Below are 23406 nucleotides of genomic sequence, written 5' to 3'. Positions count from 1 at the left end.
GGTGCCATTTGCGGTCTGCATTTTTTTCCCCCCAGTCTGCTTTGTGGCACATTGGACGGAAAGAGACGAGGTAAAGCGGTAAATGGAGTATGGCCGCACCAAAATGGCAAGGAAAACTATTTGTCAGAGGAAAGCAGTGAGAGGGATGGTAGCCACTTTACACTTTACATGTATTAAAGTAAAGCATTCTGTATTTTTTCTTTTTAACCAGCTACTAGAAATCAATAGCTGGATAATGGAGAGGTTTTGTCAATAAAAAAACAACTCCTAAAACCAAAATAAAAATAAACTAAATCTCCTCTGTTCTGTATAATGTTGTCCAAGTGACATTATCATGTCATCTTCCTCTTTATGCCATTTCCTCAATGTGACAGAAAGATTATTCAAGGTGCCCTATCATGTGATTCTACCATGTTGGCAAAACACAAACACACAATATATAACACATGTTATTATACTTTGTTGATTTACTTAGCAAAAACATTCATTGTGATTCATTCCAAGAGGCCCTCATAGATGCAACATTTCATGATGTGGTTAAGATGCAGCTGTTTGTAATTAAACATTTGGCCAGCAGGTGGAGTCTTGTGTCAAAACATGTGGTTCAATGCCTCATGACTAAGATCAGACAATAACGACTCCACACGCTATATTCTCCTGTACAGTAGGTGGCGGTGTTCACCTTCTGAGTCAGGGCTGCAACCCACCCGAAAACTAGAAGAAGAAGACGAAAGGAGCTTTGTTTTGAAAAGGGAACCCGAGTCTTAGATGCTGACAACGGGATGGCTCACCAGACAAACCTCGCTGTTTCTTCTCGAACGGAGAAAAAAGCTTTAGAAAAAGCGAAGATACTCCAACGAGAAAGTGACAGGGAAGTCTTTCGACTGGTAAGATAACAGACAAGAGCTAGCTAAGAGAAGCATGTGATGTATTGTAGCGTCGTGCTAGCTGTGTTGTGTGCCGCAGGTGGGTCGCATTCTGAAGAAAACGGAGGCTGAAAGATCGGAGGAGGAAGCTTCTGTTCTTCTTTTGCACAGAAACCTTGTCGACGAACTTATTAAAAGACAAACGCGCAGAAATGAACTCAAGAGAAAACAAGAGGAGGTCAGTCAATACCAACCTTTTTAGCTCATCTCTTCCTAACCTCCATGTCTGGAAATGTTGTGTTTACATATGTTAGAACAACAATAATGTTGTGTTTACATATGTTAGGACAACAACAATGTTGTGTTTACATATGTTAGGACAACAACAATGTTGTGTTTACATATGTAAGGACAACAACAATGGTGTTTTTACATATGTAAGGACAACAACAATGTTTTATTTACATATGTAAGGACAACAACAATGTTGTGTTTACATATGTAAGGACAACACACACGTTGTGTTTACATATGTAAGGACAACAACAATGTTGTGTTTACATATGTAAGGACAACACACACGTTGTGTTTACATATGTAAGGACAACACACACGTTGTGTTTACATATGTAAGGACAACAACAATGTTGTGTTTACATATGTAAGGACAACAACAATGGTGTGTTTACATATGTAAGGACAACAACAATGTTTTGTTTACATATGTAAGGACAACAACAATGTTGTGTTTAGGACAACAACAATGTTGTGTTTACATATGTAAGGACAACAACAATGTTTTGTTTACATATGTAAGGACAACAACAATGTTGTGTTTACATATGTAAGGACAACAACAATGTTGTGTTTACATATGTAAAGGACAACAACAATGTTGTGTTGACATATGTAAGGACAACAACAATGTTGTGTTGACATATGTAAGGACAACAACAATGTTGTGTTTACATATGTAAAGGACAACAACAATGTTGTGTTTAAATATGTAAGGATAACACACACGTGTTTACAAAGTATTGTCATACTTTGTCACCTATCATACTATGCCACCAATTAGGCTTTTCCAGTTATAATGCTACCCTGCTGTGCCACTTATCATGCTATGTCACCTATCATCTTACCATGCTGTACTACTACCTATCATACTGTGCTACCTATCATGCTGTCATGCTTTACCACATATTATGCAGCACCACATATCATGGTTTGCAACCTATGATGTTATCATGCTATCTAACCTATCATCCTACCATGGTGTGCCACTTTTGGTGTGCTACCTATCGCACTATCATGCTGCACCACCTATAAAGCTGTCATGCTGCACAACATGGTTTTCCACCTATAGTGCTTTGCCATCTAACATGTTTTACCACCTATCATGCCATCATTCTTTGCCAACATCATGCCACATATGCTGCGCCAGCATAGACTAGGTCAGGGGTCGGCAACCCAAAATGTTGAAAGAGCCATATTGGACCAAAAATACAAAAAAAAATATCTGTCTGGAGCCGCAAAAAATTAAAAGCCCTAGATAAGTGTTATAATGAAGTCAACACACGATGTAAGTGTCTATATTAGCTATATTGGCCTACTATCAAAATGACTTTAAAAGTCTTATATAAGTGTTATGATGAAGGCAACACATGATAGATAGATAGATAGATAGATAGTACTTGATTGATTCCTTCAGGAGAGTTCCCTCAGGAAAATGATGTGATGTGTCTATATTAGCTATATTAGCCTACTATCAAAGGCTGACGCAACTCTTCGTTGACAGAAATGTTGAATTTAATATTTATTCTACACATGTTTGCAACATTGGAAAACATAAGTAAAACGAAGGCTTCGTTAGGGTGAGATAACTCCTGGAAATGACTGTCTTAGAATGGCCAAAGGTATAGATGTGTGTGTTCAAGTTAAAAGAAACGGCAGGCTGTCTTCTTCTATTGGATTTATTACCCAACTTGCAAAGATTGTAACGTTTACTGTGGTCTGGAACAACATGGCACACAAACAATGAGAAATGCAGCCAATATTACATACAGATAATGTGTCATGAGACATGCAAATATAAATCAAATACACAGAGGATACAAGTGAAGGAAATTAGATGAGCTCAAATATATCTACAAACGAGGCATGATGTACATGCAGTTAGCCTAAATAGCATGTTAGCATGGATTAGCTTGCAGTCATGCACTGACCAAATATGCCTGATTAGCACTCCAGCAAATCAATAACATCAACAAAGCTCACCTCTCTGCATTCACGCACAGCATAAAATGTTTGGTGGACAAAATGAGACAAAGGAGTGGCATAAAATACGTCTTTCTGTGGCAGCATCGGAGAAAGTTGTACATGTAAACAAACTACGATGAGTTCAAGAATCACTGAAATTAGTAGGACAAAACAGTGCTTGCCAAATACTCTCATCAGTGAAGCATGTTTAGTATAACAAGTAAGATTTCTAAGAGTTAGGAAGGTTTGTGTCATGTTTGACAGAAAATATATTAAAACAAAAAATTTTTTTTTTTCTTCTTCTTTTTCCATTTTCACACATCTCTGAAAGAAGTCCAGGGAGCCACTAGGGCGGCGCTAAAGAGCCGCGGGTTGCTGACCCCTGGACTAGGGGTACAAGGCACTCCTGAGGTTTAAAGTAGAAGACGGACAGCTATGTTTTTTATAATGTTTGATTTGCAATTTTTTATTGAATTCATTCTTGAATATGCTCTAATCCTGCTTGGTAATGTTGTGATGCAGCCAATATTATTGTGCCATGTTATTTTAAAAAGCATTAACAAAGGAGCTGCAAATAATCTCGAGTCAGACTTTGGACACTATTAATGTAGACCAGGGGCGCCCATTACGTCGATTGCGAGCTACCCGTCGATGGCGGAGGGTGTGTCAGTCGATCGCCAGCCAGGCATTAAAAGAATAGACCTAAAAATGAGCGATCATCAATCTTCACCAAGACGTCACTTTCGTCACTTGATTGACATTCACGGCACCCGAGGGTCTTGTGACATGACGCTGGCTGCTGCGAGCTCATTGTTAAGAAAAAAATGACCGACAGGAAGGCGAGAAACACTTTTTATTTCAACAGACTGTCACACCGTACCCGCTGTCAAAACTCTAAAGACCGACTGCACAGTTCCGATCTTCACAATAAAAGCCCTGCTTCATCCTGCCTGCGCTAACAAAATAAGAGTCACAGAAAGCTAGCGTTCACAAGCTAGCAAGCTACGGAGGTTGCCGCCAATGTATTTCTTGTAAATTGTATAAAAAGGAGTATGGAAGCTGGACAAATAAGATGCCAAAAACCAACCACTTTCATGGGGTACTGGACAGAAAGGAGGACTTTTTTTCTCCTCCATATGAAAGTGAGGGTGTTATCAGCACTACTGTCTGATTCCAATCAATGCAAGTCATCAGAATTAGGTAATACACCAACTTATATTCTTGTCTTCATGAATCGATTGATTGATTGATCGATATATTTTTATGTCAAATATGCATAAAAACAAGAGCAAGCCTGATCCAATACAATGCTATAGCCTTAACAGCCATTATAACTAAATGAAAGCAATGGAGAATAAAAAACGAAAACAAATGAGCATTGGACTTTCTTTTTTTTCTTTTTTTTTTTTTTTTACATACTTGAAAAGGAGTGAGAAGAAGTTTACACTTATTTAATCCCACCCCTTTTCTTTAAATCATAAATTACTCTGAGCTAGAACTACCTGTTCACTCTATGTACAAACTTAATGAACATGTATATACATAAATTATAGATACAGTATATACATACCGTATTTTTCGGACTATAAGTTGCAGTTTTTTTCATAGTTTGGCCGGGGGTGCGACTTATACTCAGGAGCGACTTATGTGTAAAATTATTAACACATTACCGTAAAATATCAAATAATATTATTTAGCTCATTCACGTAAGAGACTAGACGTATAAGATTTCATGGGATTTAGCGATTAGGAGTGACAGATTATTTGGTAAACGTATAGCATGTTCTATATGTTATAGTTATTTGAATGACTCTTACCATAATATGTTACGTTAACATACCAGGCACGTTCTCAGTTGGTTATTTATGCCTCATATAACGTACACTTATTCAGCCTGTTGTTCACTATTCTTTATTTATTTTAAATGGCCTTTCAAATGTTGGGTTTTATCAAATAAATTTCCCCAAAAAATGCGACTTATATATGTTTTTTCCTTCTTTATTATGCATTTTCGGCCGGTGCGACTTATACTCCGGAGCGACTTATACTCCGAAAAATACGGTACATATGCACACTATACACATACATAGCCACACCATTACGTTAAAAGAAATGAATCTATATGTTAAACATGCTTGTATTATCATTAAACACCTTTAACTTGTTAACAAAAAACGCCTCTTTAATAAATTAATAAATATAAATTATATATACGAATGAGGTAGATCCCCTCGACTTGGTCAATTGAAAAGTAGCTCGCCTGCAGAAAAAGTGTGGCCACCTCTGCTCTAGACACTTAATAAAAGAGATTAAGTCAGAAATACATGAAATGATTGTATTTGCAGGTGTTTGACGATGCAGATGAGCTGAAGAGGAAGGTGAGGCAGCTGGCGATGGCCGTGCAACAAGCAAAACATTTGGTTGTTTACACGGGTGCTGGAATCAGTACAGTAAGCACAAAATACGCAATGCTTCCTTTAACCCAACAGTCATATGATTAATCATACTTTTCCTATTTGTAATGTAGTTTACTTTGCAAATAAATCTCCAAGTGCTAATATTGTCTTCATATTTTAGGCAGCATCCATCCCTGACTACCGAGGTCCTAATGGTGTTTGGACTCAACTGCAGAAGGGTCGTGTTTTCAGGCGAGTCAGGTGTATGTTAAATCTACGTATGTTAAATCTACATCCATATCTTAGTTTGTGTCTCTTTACAAACAGCTCTTCAGACCTGAGTAAAGCAGAACCCACGCTCACGCACATGTGTATAAAGATGCTCTATCAAGACATGCTAGTATGTTATGATGTTAATATTACATAATAATACTATATCATTGTGTGTACACGTGTAGTAATGATAATATTATGTATTCCTGTGTGTTTGTAAAGGTGAAGCATGTTGTGTCACAAAACTGTGATGGTCTTCATCTACGTAGTGGTCTTCCCAGGCATGCGCTGTCTGAGCTTCATGGAAACATGTTCGTTGAGGTAACACATAAACATCTGTTAAAGGGGAACTGCACTTTTTTGGGAAATGTGTCTGTTGTTCACAATCATTATGAAAGACATGACGAGGGATGGATTTTGTTAAATGTATTCTAAATATTAAAAAAAGTCAGCTTACAGAGGAGCCAATGGGAGCTCCACTATTCCGCCCGTATAGTCTAATAAATAACCATTTAAAAACCGCCAACAATACTCCATTTACATTTCATGACTTCAATATTAACCAAGTATTAGTGATATTGTTATTATAAGCGCTAACGCAGACCAACTATTTATAGTGGCGCCGTGATCACTTCCGTGTCTTCCCATGTTTACGTGGAGTGCTCTGTTGCTTTCTGGCTTCGCTGCTCTCTGTTAGTTTATTGTAGATCATAAATCATGCATCTCACCTGGACATGAGACGTCTGGGTAGGTAATCCGACAAGTTGATACACTTTTGACAGCCAATTTAGGACCTGGAACTGGTGAGGACGACATGAAAAGCGCTTGTTCCCCCCCGACCTGTTTCTTTGTGAAGATTATGATACATTCTTCACCTAACGGGAATATATATACATCCTAGCAGTCGGCATCCTCATGACAGCAGACCTTATACAGTAAGAGATGTTTTAACATATTTGTTGGTTCTCATGAAGTCTGCAATGAGCAGAAATCAGTGATGAAGAAAAAAAAAAGCAAACGTGATGCGTTTTTGTACACGTTACTACATTACACACAGTATATACACTACCGTTCAAAAGTTTGGGGTCACATTGAAATGTCCTTATTTTTGAAGGAAAAACACTGTACTTTTCAATGAAGATAACTTTAAACTAGTCTTAACTTTAAAGAAATACACTATTTATTGCTAATGTGGTAAATGACTATTCTAGCTGCAAATGTCTGGTTTTTGGTGCAATATCTACATAGGTGTATAGAGGCCCATTTCCAGCAACTATCACTCCAGTGTTCTAATGGTACAATGTGTTTGCTCATTGGCTCAGAAGGCTAATTGATGATTAGAAAACCCTTGTGCAATCATGTTCACACATCTGAAGACAGTATAGCTCGTTACAGAAGCTACAAAACTGACCTTCCTTTGAGCAGATTGAGTTTCTGGAGCATCACATTTGTGGGGTCAATTAAATGCTCAAAATGGCCAGAAAAAGAGAATTTTTTTCTGAAACTCGACAGTCTATTCTTGTTCTTAGAAATGAAGGCTATTCCACAAAATTGTTTGGGTGACCCCAAACTTTTGAACGGTAGTGTACTTCCATCATGTATATAAAACCCTAATGGGGCTTTATAAGCAGAATTGAACGGCTCCCATATGCTCCATTGTTAGCAGACTTTTGAACGCATTTAAAAAATACAATTCATCCGTCGTCATGTCGTTCATAATGACTGTGAATGATATGCAAAATTCCCCCAAAAAGTGCAGTTTCCCTTTTAAGTCTTCTTTGTGTGCTTGCTCGTATGCATCCTTTAAAGGTATTGATTTGACGTCTAAAGCAGTGTTTTTCAACCACTGTGCCGTGAGGTACAGTCTGGTGTGCCGTGGGATATTATCTAGTTTCACCTATTTGGGTTAAAAATATTTTTTGCAAACCAGTAATTATAGTCTGCAAATTATGTGTTGTTGTTGAGTGTCGGTGCTATCTAGAGCTAGGCAGAGTAACCCTGTAATACTCTTCCATATCAGTAGGTGGCAGCCCTTAGCTAATTGCTTTGTAGATGTCGGAAACAGCGGGCGGCAGTGTGCAGGTAAAATGGTATCTAATGCTTAAACCAAAAATAAACAAAAGGTGAGTGCCCCTAAGAAAAGGCATTGAGGCTTAGGGATGGCTATGCAGAACAAAACTAAAACTGAACTGGCTACAAAGTAAACAAAAACAGAATGCTGGACGACAGCAAAGACTTACTGTGGAGCAAAGACGGCGTCCACAATGTACATCCGAACATGACATGACAATCAACAATGTCCCCACAAAGAAGGATAAAAACAACTGAAATATTTTTGATTGCTAAAACAAAGTAGATGTGAGAAATATCGCTCAAAGGAAGACATGAAACTGCTACAGGAAAATACCAAAAAAAGAGAAAAAGCCACCAAAATAGGAGCGCAAGACAAGAACTAAAACACTACACACAGGAAAACAGCAAAAAACTCAAAATAAGTCACGGCCTGATGTGACAGGCCGTGATAGTACACCTACTTTGAGACAAGAGCTATATTGATGCATGGTTGGTTATGGTTTAAAGTCATATCCAACAATTGTGACAACGACTTTTTACTGTCAACTGAGTTTCGTTTTTTAATGATTTCTGCTGGTGGTGTGCCTCCAGATTTTTTCAATGCAAAAAATGTGCCTTGGCTCAAAAAAGGTTGAAAAACACTGGTCTAAAGAATGAAAATGAATCGTTGGGTTGCAAGCGTGTGAGCTATAGATGCACTTCCTGTTTTCACTTGGTGGTCAAATGTTTAATTTTAACATTTAGCAATATAGATGGGAGAGAATTTCAAAGGTTTAGTGGTGATAGATTATCTTAACAACTCTATAATAACATTTTTATGTTACGATGGACTAGCTCAGAAACGATATCACTATTTTTTGTCTTTGTGATGTACGATTTTAACAACTATGTAATAACTTTTGTCAAAATCCAACATTTTAACTTACATTAAAGAATATTCTTCTTGTTTGTCTATAATGTGTTGAATCTGCGTTGGCAGCCACAAGACAAGACGTCATACAGTGCAGCCTCAATTTACAAACCTCTCTTTTTGCGAATTTTTCCGTTTATGAACCATTAGATGGAGCCTAATCTGCCTCCGTGTGCAAACCATGTCTCTGTGTACAAACGCTTCATTCATTCATTCTTTTCATGTCAAGCTGGAAGCCATTTTGTGCCGGAGCGCGCAGCCATTTTGGGGAGGGTGGAGCCTTTCATGTCACTACTCATTGCTTCAGCATGTGTGCCTTTACTGTGTTTTTTGGTCTTTTGACAAGTTTGGTCTATTTTTCTAACTCCATATGAGTCCCAAAAAGACCGGCGTGGAAAGAAGGTGGTAATCGCTGTGGAGTTAAAAAAACAAAAAAACACTGACTTTTTGGGAGGAGATCAGAGGCACTAGCAAGTAGTATGTAATAATTGACGAAGCAGGCTTCGTACCACAGCAAGTTTTGTAATTGTGAAGAGACCGAACTTTTCTGGAAAAAGATGCCACAGTAGAGGAGAAGGCACTAGCGGAACCCAAGCCATCCTTCTCTCTCGTGTCTGCTCCAGTCAGCTTCACATTTGCAGACAACAAGATAAAGTAGATTTTACTTTTTTCACCTTTATTATTGTAACAGTATGGTTGTTAAAGTTAAGGATTTTTGCGCTTTCAGATCGTTTGTGAGGGCACCAAAGAGACTACAAGATGGTTCAGCTTGTCGCTGTTGTTGTTGTTTTGGCTTGTTGATAAAGAGATAGTTGATCCATCACCCCCTTGTTATGTTTGTTTGATATACAGTATTTTATAGCACTTTAGATTGTGTCAAAGTGTACAAACCTTTACTAAAACGTGGACTTTTGTCAAAGCTGGAGCCCATTAGTCATGTTTACATTGTTTCTGATGGAGAAATTGGCTTTACTGTACGAACTTTTCTATTTACGAACCCAGCCAATTGGTTTGTAAATTGATGTTCCACTGTATTATGTTTGACTTAATAACATTGATCTGTCCTGCAGGTGTGTACACACTGTTCTCCAGTCAGGGAGTACGTGCGTCTGTTTGACGTGACGGAACGGACTTCACTGCACCGTCACGGCACGGGTCGCAGGTGCTCCCATTGTGGCAAGGAGCTCAGGGACTCCATCGTGCACTTTGGAGAGCGAGGAACTCTGGAAACTCCTCTCAACTGGAAAGCAGCTGCAGAGGCAGCCAAGATGGCAGACGTGATCCTTTGCTTAGGATCCAGTTTGAAGGTGCTACTACAATACTTATATGAAGTTGTGTACTTGTATATCACAGTATGCTACCTTGGAAAGGATACAAAATGTTATCTACTAAAATACATTCTATTTTATAGTTGAATGGGTGTCACACAAAGTAGCACATAGGACTAACCCACATGAGCATACGTTCCATCAGGTTATTTCCCTACACTTGTGTTTCCTTTGCTTATTTCAAACTATAGCAGATTTTTTTTAAATATTAAAAATGTGCTTATTTGAAAATAATTACAATATTAAAAACATATTGTTAAATTTGCTTATTCAAACAGGAGAAAAAAAATAATGTTTTATGTGTTTTTACAAACAATTGGAGATGAAGAAAATGCATGTTAAATTTGCTTATTTAAACAGGAGATCAAATAAATCATGTTAAATCTGTTTTTACAAACAATTGGTGATAATAAAAAATGTATGTTAAATTTGCTTATTTAAAAACAATTGGAGATAAAAAAATATATATAAAATGTGCTTATTCAAAAACAATTAGAGATTAAAAAAAATTGTTTTTACAAATCCATTGTTTTTACAAACAATGGAGATAAAAAAAATGCATGTTAAATTTGCTTATTTAAAAACAATTAGAGATTAAAAAAAATTCATGTTAAAATTGCTTGTTTAAAACTAAAAAAATGTAAGTTGGATTTTTTTTTCAAACAACTGGAGATAGAAAATGTTTGTTGTGCTTATTTTAAAGCAATTGGCGATAAAAAAAAGTATGTTAAATTTGCTTTTTTTTAGAATAATTACACATTTTTTTAAAATCTTGTCAAATTTGCTTATTTAAACAACAAAAGATTTTTTTAAAATCATGTTAAATGTGTTTTTACAAGCAATTGGAGATAAAAAAAACTCATGTTAAATTTGCTTATTTAAAAACAATTGGAGATTAAAAAAAATATTAAATTTGCTTATTCAAAAACAATTAGAGATAAAAAAATGTATGTTAAAATTGCTTATTTAAAACCAAAAAGTTGTATGTTGGATTTGTTTTTTTAAAGCAATTGAAGATAGAAAATGTTTGTTGTGCTTATTTTAAAACAATTGGCAATAAAAAGTATGTTAAATTTGCTTATTTAAAACAATTGGAGATTAAAAAAATTGTATGTTGACTTTGCTGATTTTATTAAAACAATTGATGATTACAGAATGTATGTTAAATGTGCTTATTTAAAACAATTGAGGCCTATGACACAACTGACTTCAATTTTTTTGTGTACAGGTGTTGAAAAAGTACGCTTGTTTGTGGTGCATGAACAGACCAGCAGACAAAAGACCAAAACTGTACATCATTAACCTCCAGGTACTTGCATTTGTCATTTGATAAAGTTGTCCTGTAATGAACTGATGATGCTTCTATAGCAGGGGTGTCCAAAGTGCGGTCCGGGGGTCATATGCAGCCAGCAGCTGTGGTTTTGTTGGCCCGCCACATATTGTGTATATAGAATAAATAAATAAAATGAAACAAAAACAAAACATAATGAGAAAAAAACAGGAGTGTTTATACTAATAAGTAATAATCACATGCTTTGTCATCTTTAACACAAATCCAGGGCCGTCGTATAGGGGAGAAATGTGATAACAATTCTAAGGGCCCACAGCCCGCGAGGGCCACATACAGACCCCTGTAACCTCTACGACAAAATGATTATGCATACACTAAACTAATATGTATATTCATACGAATGAATCCAAATGAAAACAAAGCCACAAGTCATACAATATTCAAATTGTAATAATTTCAATAACCCCCTTGGCCCCTTCTTAAAAAATGGTTTGGTCCATACCAATGTTCTCTCTAAGGTGCGCGCCTGCACTAATGTGCACTGCTCCCGTGTCATGCGAAATCCAGCCGAAACTCGAAACAAAATAAACACCTAACTATTTATTGCTTGGATTCACAATGACGTCATGTCCGGCTCATTGAATACGCGTGGTGGTCAAGTCAGCGTCCATTCTCTATGGGTGGCGCCATTTAGGTTTTTTGGAAGAGAAATGCCCTATGCTTGCCTTGTTTACGGCTGTACGAACCCTTTAAATTGCAAAAAGGATAAACGCTTTTTCAGAGTTCCTCGAGAGGTAATCAAGAATGGCGGAAGAGTGCAAGATTTTATGAAAGACGACGACAAAAGTAGCACACACTCCAGTACAATGAGCAGAGCCGAAGAATGCACAAGTTGCAAAAGTTTGTTTGATATACTTTTAACGTTTATTGTTTCTCATTTAAAGGGCAACTGCACTTTTTTTGGAATTGTGCCTATTGTTCTAGTGTGTGAATGTTGTCTGTCTTCTGTGTTCGGCCTGCGATGAGGTGGCTGGCGACTTGTTCAGGGTGTACCCCGCCTTCCGCCCGAATGCAGCTGAGATAGGCTCCGGCGACCCCAAAATGGATGGATGGATTATCTTTTGACTGGGTGGAGGCTGGACTCTAGAGCCTATGTTAGCTGTCATCTGGCTGCGCTACAGTCTGCACAAGTCACCAGTTCAGAAAAATTTGTAGAGCAACGGTGTGACTGTGCATGTCTGTTTCATTCGGGGATGGCGTGGCGCAGTTGGGACAGTGGCCGTGCCAGCAACCTGAGGGTTACTTGTTTGATCCCCACCTTCTACCAACTTAGTCACGTCCGTTGTGTCCTTGAGCAAGACACTTCACCCTTGCTCCTGATGGGTCGTGGTTAGGGCCTTGCATGGCATCTCCCACCGTCAGTGTGTGAATGTGTGTGTGAATGTGAAATAGTGTCAAAGCCCTTTGAGTACCTTGAAGGTAGAAAAGCGCTATACAAGTATAACCCATTTACCATTTACATATATCACTGTCAGACAGTGCTCTAGTATGCGCCCATCAGAGGCTGCATACTAAATCATTATAAATTACTTAATGCATACTGAGTAACTAAATAATGACCTTTGTCAGATGCTCATAACGTCACAGTGTTAAAATAATCGCCTAAGTCATTTTTTGTCATAGTTTTTTTGCCCAAATAAGCTGATGCTGGCCACTTATGTTAAAATGACCTACATCCTCAACTGATCAGATCATGTGATTTTAGCCCCTTAAGGATGGCTGTATAGCCTTTATCAAGTGTGTGAAGTTTGAAGTGTTTCCTGAAAAACTCGAAATGAGTCAGACGATTATTGTAACAGGATCTTCTTCTTCGTTTGAATAAAGATGTCGATTAGAGGTGTAACCACTATACAGCCGGGCAAGCGCTTGTCCACAGCTGCCAGATCCCAATTCCTATTAAGACGGCGGTATATGGGACAGGATGTTATGATGTGGTCTGCAGTCTGCTCCTCTGCACCACACTCACATGCTGCAGATAAAACCATATCACATTTGCACATAGTTGAGCGGAAGAGGCCGACGCCAGTACAAATGCGATTAAGCCTGGACCATGCAGGCCTGGGAAAGCATATTCCCAGTGGTGATGTACTGGCCTCAGGGATGTAATTAAGGAGTCTGGAAGAGTTTCCCCGCCATTCCATGTTTCATTTGTAGTCCGCCCAGTTTGCCACACTGCCGTTTGACTGGTGAAAGTCATTTAGCAATTCCAATCCAGCAGGGACAAATGGGTGTCTCGATATAAGCCGCAGGTGTCCTCTCAAGAGGAGGAGACAGAAGTCGGTCACGAAGAAGGTGCCCACTCTCCAGTTCTCGGCGTGCTAGAGACAGTGTGGCTCTCTTGCGACGAAGCTCAGATGGTTGAATACCTGCTAAGATGGAAAGATTGTCCGTTGGTGTGGAACGCAGGCATCCAGTCACTAAATGCAAAGCATCGTTAATCGGCTTATCTATGAGAATAGTGTGAGCACTATGACACCAAGCAGGTGTGCAGTAATCAGCGGCAAAGTGGACCAGAGAAAGGGTGGCTGTACGAAGTGTAACACCACCAGCACCCCAGCTCGATCCAGCCGGTCGTTTGTTTTTTGTGCAGTGAGTGCCCTCTCCAACTTAATGCCGAGATATGTTGGTTTGGCAGAAAAGGGTAGAGGACGTCCATCAACAGTGATGTGAAGCTCACGTTGTGCCTCCCTGTTGTAAAAGGTGGAAGGCTGCCGTCACCGTTTTGGTTACACTGAGCTTCAACTTCCATTTCTGGAGATAAGTGGATAAGGTCGCCATGTCCTGGCTAAGAGACTCCTGTAACTCCTGCCAGTTTTTTGCACAATGCATAATTGCCAAGTCGTCTACATATGCAAACTTTTTGGCAGTAGTTACTGGCAGATTATATGTGTGATGTTAAATAAGGGGAGCCAGGACTGTTCGCAACCTGCTTTTGGGCCAGTTGTAAGGGTGAAATTGCCGTTTTGGACTCCAGCAGTAGGCGCAAAAGCTTGCAGGTAAGGCCACGGTATCATAGGCTGCTGTAAGATCAACAAACACAGCACCTGCTTTATTATTGGCCGAGAAGCTGTCCCCAATTTCTTGAGTCAGTAGAGCAGACCTGGGCATTCTGCGGCCCACGGGCCACATCCGGCCCTTTGTGCGTCCCTGTCCGGCCCGCGTGAGGCCAATTATAAATTACAAAATAAATTTTAAAAAGTATCTATGTCGAGTGTGCAATACAACGGTGCTGCTTTTGTTTTAAAAATCGTTATTTGTATTACTTCCGTGTGGACGTATGCGTGTGCGTGATTGTGGGTCAATGTGAACAGCTGCAATCACAAATTACACAATAAAGTTGAAAAAACATCTATGCCGTGCGCGCAATACAACTGTGCTGCTTTTATTTTGAAAAGTATTATTTATGGGCGTGTGTCCGTGTGTAACCTGCGAGTGAAGGTGCACATGCAGCGACAAGTGATGCACGGTTTACACCCGAGACGCTAAAAAGAGAAAAGTTGATGACGCGTTTTCCACAAGACATGGACTGCCAAGCAATGTTCCCTCTAAGGTGCGTGCCTGCGCAATTGCGCACTGCTCAAGCGTCCGCTGCGCACAGCAAATATATGCCGCGCACCAAATCAAATCCCATCTGAATTCTAAACAAAATAAACATATTTATTCTATGTAATTTTGCAATGCAACTTTGAGTGACAGTGACAACAAGCGGCCCTAATGGTGTTTGTCAACGCCGTTCAATTGAACACCGTTCAATTATTGTAACGTCTATCGAGGTGCTTAGAGGACAGGAATTATATCGATCACTTTATTGAGCAAAACTGTTTATATTCGGACATAACCACACCAAAAACATGAGTAAAACAATTCTATCTCGAAAAAATAGTCATTTTCTGCCGTACAAACCAGGCCAAAACCAACTTGTCATCTGTCACCAACACGCATAGCACTAAACCACTGGTGCGTTTATGGCCACACAAAAAGTCGGACAACTCAAACACCACACAAAGTTACACTATGACTCCTCAGTCATACGTGTGCTTATTTTACTGTCATTTATTATTAATGTTAATTTATTTATATTAGTCATGGAATGCTGTTACACACACTATGTTGAAGTATTACTATTATTATTAATTATTATTATTATTATTATTTATCTTACGGTATATATCAAAAATAATATTGTGCAAAATTTAATTAAAATATTGTCGAAGTGGCCCTCCAGCAGTGCTCGGGTTGCTCATGCGGCCCCCGGTAAAAATTAATTGCCCAACCCTGCAGTAGAGTAACTTGATCCACGGTTGATCTTCCGCGCCGAAATCCAGCTTGCTCTTGAGGGAGCAGTGGATCGATAATAGGTTCGACACGAGCATAGATCAGTCTCTGCAGGATTTTGAAAGGGATACACAAAACAGAGATGGGTCTATAACTCTTTGGATCCTCTGGTGGCTTCATCGGCTTTGAGATGGCGACCACTACTGCTCTTCTCCAGATTTTTGGAAGCTTGAGTGTGCGCATGCAGGAAGATAAGAACTTGTTTAGCCAGGACTTTAGAACAGCTCCGGCATGGATTATCAGCTGTGGGCAGATTGAACAGAGTGACGATAATGAATAATTATGAGCATCTGACAAAGGTCAGCTTTGTTATCATGATGTGTTCAATGTGGTCATGTAAAATGTGTTATTATTGGGACATTTGAATTGCCTATATACAAAAAACCTTAATGACAACTAATAATACATAATTTACATAATAATACTCTGACTTGTTAGGTGGTTAATCGTAAAATGGGAAACAAATTGGATGTATTACACCGTCAAAACGCTAAAGAACAAGAACATTTAAGGTGGGAATGAATGGGGTGGAGAGGCCCACACCAATACTCTCTCAGGGGGCCCAGAATTCAGAGCAACAGCCCTGCAAAAAAACTGACATAAAGTTTTGTCGTCTAGTATTCAGTGTCTATTTTCGCATGTTTTGAAGTTTTCATTATTGTTTTTTCTTGGTGGAAAAAATTTGGACACCCCTGTGCTATAGCATCAATAATAATAATAATTGATAATTGTGCTTGTCGTTAAGTGGACACCAAAAGACGATCTGGCCGTGCTGAAGATTCATGCTAAGTGTGATGATGTAATGAATCTCCTAATGAAAGAACTTCATATTCACATCCCAGTTTATGTCAGGTACGTGCATAATCAAATCATACAAATATGAAATATGAGGGGGGAAAAATATTCTAAAAAAAACTCCAATGCATCACATGAGTTGTCAGTGGACTCATTCTACACCGAAGAAAACACGACATGAAATACTGCAAAATAAGACATTTTTCAAGTATTAAGTATCTTAATACTCCTTAGCAGGACACACCTTAAAGGTAAAGAAGTGTTTTGTTGTGTTTTCAGGTTTGTAAATATAAAGTTTTATATTCATTACCAAATTAAAACTTTTTTTTATTAATCTTACTTCCTAATATTACATAACTTGTTTTTACACTTGTATGACTGTGAGGAATGATCAACTATTACTGTAAATAAATACTTTTTTTTACATTTTTATTTTATGACAGTTGAGAATGATGCAAAATTACTGTATATACAGTATATGATAAAACTAAATTTTTTACATTTCTGTTTCATGACAGTTTAGATTGATCAAAGTGTTTAATATTTGATATTTGCAATTATTATTTTTTTTGTGACATTTAGAAATGATCAAAATATTACTGTACATTTTATAATAACTTTTTTCACATTGTTATAATTAAAGGGGAATTTTGCTTATAATTCACAATCTTAATAAGAGACAAGAACACATGTTTTTTGTTTATTGCATTCTAACGCCACTTACAATGGAGTCAACGAGAGGTCCTCTGTTCCGCCAATAAAGCCCTCCAAATAACCATCCAAAAAGCGGCAACAATATGACAATAAAAATGAAATATCAATAAAAATACGATCTAAACAAAATTTGTTGAACGCTCGCCTCAGCTCAGCACTTGTTGTTCTTCTTGCCTAAACGCTGCACTGAGTTGCTGGACGGGGAGACGATCAGGAGCACCGAAACAAGCTCGCTAGTTAGCTTGCTTACTTGTTGCCGCCACCGTTCGCTCCCCGAGCCACAACGCTGACTACGGTCCACTTTGCTGCTAATTATATTTGGATGATTACAATCCAATCACTGTTTTTTACAAACCAGTTGTTTTTCTAGAGTATGTATTAGTAGCCAGCCAGAAGGTATAGTTTTGATGTGACATATTGTAAACAGTAACAAGACAGGGAGTATATCACCAAAGGGGGCGTGGCTACAGGATAGAGTTTCCAAATGGGAAACGTTTTCTGAGTTCTTTGCATACATGTTGTAGAATTTTACATTACATCTTAATTCATGATACTGTTAGTAAAGTATCCACTCAAACAAAAAAATTATATGGTACATTACATGGGACATGTAAGTGTCAAGACAGTGAAAAGAGGTTGGTAAATGAACATTAATCTCAAGGTAAAATATAGTGTAGAAAAACATCCAGGAAATGTAGTCGTAATTTTCAAAATGTTCTTTCGGGGTTTATGTGGCAGCACTTTGTGCTGATAGACATTTTCCTCTTTTTCTTAATTTTCCTTTTTTTTTCTCAAAGTGTGCTCACGTCCCTGCAGGTCAAATAATATTCAATCCCAGTAATTTTGACCTCTATCATTCTAAATGGCAGTGTTGTCCTCTGAGTCAATTGCTTTTTTGCAAACAAACTATGTTGAGTTCAAGGACCGCCAAAATTAGTAGGACAAAACGGCGCTCGCTAAATATTAAACAGCGGGATTTCTAACGATTAGGAAGGTTTGTGTCATATTTGTCCTCCTACAGAATCCATATTAAAACAAAATATATATATTTTTCCCCCCATCTTTTTCCATCATCATACATTTTTGAAAAATCTCCAAGGACCGACTAGGAGCGATCCCCGAGCTCGACAAAGTAGCACTGATAGCATAATTGTGTGTTCAGGGTGGACGACCCCATCTTCAGCTTGGCCACGCCCCTTCACCCCGACGAGCAGCACAGTCACACGCGTGCGCTCATCGCTCGTCATGATGTCATCGATGACATCATCGACCCCTTCAGTGACCTGCAGCAGCCGTCAGAAAGCCAGCAGGTTTGTGGCGGCTGGTTTGGACGAGGTTACGGCAAAGGAAGGAAAAAGAAAAAAACTGCGTGAAGATAAAACATGAAGACGAATTATCCTTCAAGCTGAGGTGCTCGTGTCTTCTCGTTTACCATGTGAAGAAATATTATACTTTCTGATTTTCTAACTTTTCATAAAGCAAACAAAACATTTTGTTTGAGTGATCACAAAGTTTATGGACACTCATCATGAATATCATATTCATTATTAGAACATATTTTATATCCAAAGAAGTTTACACTCTTTATAAATGTTTGTTGTAACAACATCTAAACACGTTTACAAACACTCTCCATGAATATTCATTTTCATAACATATTTAACAACTTTGTAAACAAGTTCACTATGTAGACGCTTCATATTTAATAACATATTCTACACAAGTTTACATTCTTCATAACTATTCATTTTTATAACATTTGATATCTTCTACACAAATGAATGTACACCTCATTAAAATGATACTCGTTTTAATAGCATTCTAAACACGTTTATGTACACTCGTGTCATTTTCACAACATTTAGTATCTTCTACACAATCATGACTATCCTATTCATTTTCATAACACATTCATTAATGACGTCTACGCAATTTTGCGAGTGTATGATATTCATTTTCATAACATTCAATCATGACACCAACACGTTGACTAACACACACAATGTCCTTTTTCATAACATTCAATCGTAACATCTACACAAGTTTATTAACTGTTAGAATAAGCTCAGTTATTTATGCATACCGCATACACCACTAATATTTGGTTGAATATGAATGATGTTTTTCTGAAAATCATTGCGATTATTTTATGAAAATTAATATGATCACATGTCATACAATGTCACAATGGTTAAAATAACTCATTAATATTCCATATACAGTACAAAACCAGTGAAGTTGGCACGTTGTGTAATTCGTAAATAAAAACAATACAATGATTTGTAAATCCTTTTCAACTTATATTCAATTGAATGGACTGCAAAGACAAGTTATTTAATGTTGGAACTGAGAAACGTAATTTGTTTTTGCGAATAATCTTTAACTTAGAATTTCCTGGCAGAACACATTGCAAAAAGGTTGGCACAGAGGCATTTTTACCAGTGTGTTACATGGCCTTTCCTTTTAACAACACTAAGTAAACGTTTGGGAACTGAGGAGACCAATTTTTGAAGCTTTTCAGGTGGAATTATTTCCCATTCTTGCTTGATGTACATCTTCAGTTGTTCAACAGTCCGGGGGTCTCCGTTGTGGTATTTTAGGCTTCATAATGCGCGACAAATTTTCAATGGGAGACAGGTCTGGACTACTGGCAGGCCAGTCTAGTACCCACATTCTTTTACTATGAAGCCACGCTGTTGTAACACGTGGCTTGGCACTGCCTTGCTGAAATAAGCAGGGGCGTCCATGATAACGTTGCTTGGATGGCAACATATGTTGCTCCTAAACCTGTATGTACCTTTCAGCATTAATGGTGCCTTCACAGATGTGTAGGGCACTAATACACCCCCATACCATCTCAGATGCTGGCTTTTGAACTTTGTGCCTATAACAATCCTGATGGTTCTTTTCCTCTTTGGTCCGGAGGACACGACGTCCACAGTTTTCAAAAACAATTTGAAATGTGGACTCGTCAGACCACAGAACACTTTTCCACTTTGCATCAGTCCATCTTAGATGAACTCGGGCCCAGCGAAGCCGGCGGCGTTTCTGGGTGTTGTTGATAAATGACTTTCGCTTTGCATACTAGAGTTTTAACTTGCACTTACAGATGTATCAACAAACTGTAGTTACTGACAGTGGTTTTCTGAAGTGTTCCTGAGCCCATGTGGTGATATCCTTTACACACTGATGTCGCTTTTCGATGCAGTACCACCTGAGGGATCGAATATCTGTAATATCATCGCTTACGTGCAGTGATTTCTCCAGATTCTCTGAACCTTTTGATGATATTACGGACCGTAGATGGGGAAATCCCTAAATTCCTTGCAATAGCTCGTTGAGAAATGTTGTTCTTAAACTGTTCAACAATTTGCCCATGCATTTGTTGACAAAGTGGTGACCCTCGCCCCATCCTTGTTTGTGAATGACTGAGCATTTCATGGAAGCTGCTTTTATACCCAATCATGGCACCCACCGGTTCCCAATTAGCCTGTTCACCTCTGGGATGTTCCAAATAAGTGTTTGATGAGCTTTCTCAGTCTTTTTCTGCTACTTGTGCCAGCTTTTTTGAAACATGTTGCAGGCATCAAATTCCAAATGAGCTAATATTTGCAAAAAATAAAGTTTTCCAGTTCGAACGTTCAGTATCTTGTCTTTGCAGTCTATTCAATTGAATATAGGTTGTAAAGGATTTGCTAATCATTGTATTCTGTTTTTATTCATGATTTATACAACGTGCTAACTTCACTGGTTTTGGGGTTTGTATGATACTTATAAACCGCACCATCATTTTAAATATCACTTTTTCCTCAGTAAATGTCCAAGCAATGAATGCTTTCACTTTCCTTTTCAGTTACGTTTACAAGTGCTTCAGTCAGTGCCAGGGGGCTTTGACATAATCGTGTTCTACTGTAATTGGCAGCTCCATCTTCTTTTGGATGTTTTTTTGTAATATTTGTTGTGCTAGAAGTTCTCATTTGATCATGTAGTAGACAGTACACTATATAGTAGTCCAGTACATATTACTTCCTGTACTCTCATATGAATGCCAACTTCTTTACTCTGTCGCTGAGATGTTTGCTGTACTGTTTATTTTGTAATAAACACGTGTTTATTTGTAATAAACACGTGTTTATTCGTACTGAAACGTTTACATTTGATTTCTAATGACAATTGTTTTTGCTTACAGAATGTTTACCGATGTCCAAATGTCAAATATTGTGTCTCAGGAAGGTGACAGCATTGTGCACGTGTCAAAGGTTATAAGGGGCCAAAGTAAGCATATGGAGCTGCTATTATTTTTTGTATTTGTGTACAGTATTATTAGTAAACATATTTGCTAAAATTATTCTGCTTCACAATAAAGAAATGATAAAAAAATACTTTAATGTATGCACAAAGTTATCATTTGTCATCAACAGTACCTCCAATTATGACAGTATACATCTTCATATACATCATTTATCCATACAAATGGTAAGATGTCCTCTGTGGTGGACATGAGGACTCACTACTATACTACTTTTTTATACGCAGAAATGTGTCTAGCCAAAGTTATAATTGATAGTATGATGAAATGTGCTGTGTTTGGCGGTAGCGGGTGGTGCATATTGTAGCGTCCCGGAAGAGTTAGTGCTGCAAAGTATTCTGGGTATTTGTTCTGTTGTGTTTATGTTGTGTTACGGTGCGGATGTTCTGCCGAAATGTGTTTGTCATTCTTGTTTGGTGTGGGTTCACAGTGTGGCGCATATTTGTAACAGTGTTAAAGTTGTTTATACGGCCACCCTCAGTGTGACCTGTATGGCTGTTGATCAAGAATGCGTTGCATTCGATTGTGTGTGTGAGAAAAGCCGCATATATTATGTGTCAGGGCCGGCACGCTGTTTGTTTGGAGAAAAAGCGGGCGTGACGACAGGTTGTAGAGGACGCTAAAGGCAGTGCCTTTAAGGCACGCCCCCAATACTGTTGTCCGGGTGGAAATTCGGGAGAATGGTTGCCCCCGGAGATTTTCGGGTGGGGCACTGAAATTCGGGAGTCTCCCGGGAAAATCGGGAGGGTTGGCAAGTATGCCTTTACCACTTTTGATGTGTGTCTAGGGTCATTGTCCTTACAGCTCAGTTTTTGTTTCATCTGACCACAGAACTTTCCTCCATTAGGTCTTATCTTTGTCCGTGTGATGTCAGATGAAACAAAAATTTAGCTGTTTGGCCACAATACCCAGCAACATGTTTGGAGGAGAAAAGCTGAGGCCTTTAATCCCAGGAACACCATTCCCACCGTCAAGCTTGGTGGTGGTAGTATTATGCTCTGGGCCTGTTTTGCTACCAATGGAACTGCTTTAAATGGGACAATGAAAAGGAGGATTACCGTATTTTTCGGAGTATAAATCGCACCTGCCGAAAATGCATAATAAAGAAGGAAAAAAACACATATAAGTCGCACTGGAGTATAAGTTGCATTTTTGGGGGAAATTGATTTGATAAAACCCAACACCAAGAATAGACATTTGAAAGGCAATTTAAAATAAATAAAGAATAGTGAACAACAGGCTGAATAAGTGTACGTTATATGAGGCATAAATTACCAACTGAGAACGTGCCTGGTATGTTAACGTAATTTATTATGGTAAGAGTCATTCAAATAACTATAACATATAGAACATGCTATACGTTTACCAAACAATCTGTCACTCCTAATCGCTAAATCCCATGAAATCTTATACGTCTAGTCTCTTACGTGAATGAGCTGAATAATATTATTTGATATTTTACAGTAATGTGTTAATAATTTCACACATAAGTCGCTCCTGAGTATAAGTCGCACCCCCGGCCAAACTATGAAAAAAACTGCGACTTATAGTCCGAAAAATACGGTACCTCCAAATTAGGGATGTCGGATAATGGCTTTTTGCCGATATCCGATATTCCGATATTGTCCAACTCTTTAATTACTGATACTGATATCAACCGATACCGATATATACAGTCGTGGAATTAACACATTATGCCTTATTTGGAAAACCAGGTATGGTGAAGATAAGGTCCTTTTAAAAAAAAAAAAAAAAAAAATAACATAAATAAATTAAAAACATTTTCTTGAATAAAAA

At 38.2% G+C, this 23406-nt stretch overlaps 1 protein-coding gene across 1 annotated transcript; it reads left to right on the top strand.

The window, feature by feature from the left end:
* The first annotated feature begins 114 nt into the window (after positions 1 to 114).
* sirt7 (sirtuin 7) lies at positions 115 to 22926 on the top strand. The gene is made up of 10 exons (XM_062032899.1): positions 115 to 887; positions 967 to 1104; positions 5471 to 5575; positions 5703 to 5773; positions 5849 to 5921; positions 6017 to 6115; positions 9848 to 10084; positions 11334 to 11414; positions 16537 to 16643; positions 18463 to 22926. Exons 1-10 carry the CDS (start codon positions 783 to 785, stop codon positions 18671 to 18673), a joined length of 1227 nt encoding a protein of 408 aa, XP_061888883.1. The 5' UTR covers positions 115 to 782; the 3' UTR covers positions 18674 to 22926.
* Positions 22927 to 23406: the final 480 nt, after the last annotated feature.

The sequence above is a fragment of the Entelurus aequoreus genome, linkage group LG22 (genome assembly GCF_033978785.1).
Source record: "Entelurus aequoreus isolate RoL-2023_Sb linkage group LG22, RoL_Eaeq_v1.1, whole genome shotgun sequence".
Classification (NCBI taxonomy): domain Eukaryota; kingdom Metazoa; phylum Chordata; class Actinopteri; order Syngnathiformes; family Syngnathidae; genus Entelurus; species Entelurus aequoreus.
This window is presented reverse-complemented; position numbering and strand designations above follow the sequence as displayed.

Bases quoted from the DNA above. Each gene is read 5' to 3' on its own strand.
- sirt7 (XM_062032899.1), top strand. From the start codon at position 783: ATGGCTCACCAGACAAACCTCGCTGTTTCTTCTCGAACGGAGAAAAAA. The intron at 5,576-5,702 runs GTAAGCACAAAA...TTCATATTTTAG, and splicing joins CGGGTGCTGGAATCAGTACA to GCAGCATCCATCCCTGACTA. The intron at 16,644-18,462 runs GTACGTGCATAA...TTGTGTGTTCAG, and splicing joins CACATCCCAGTTTATGTCAG to GGTGGACGACCCCATCTTCA.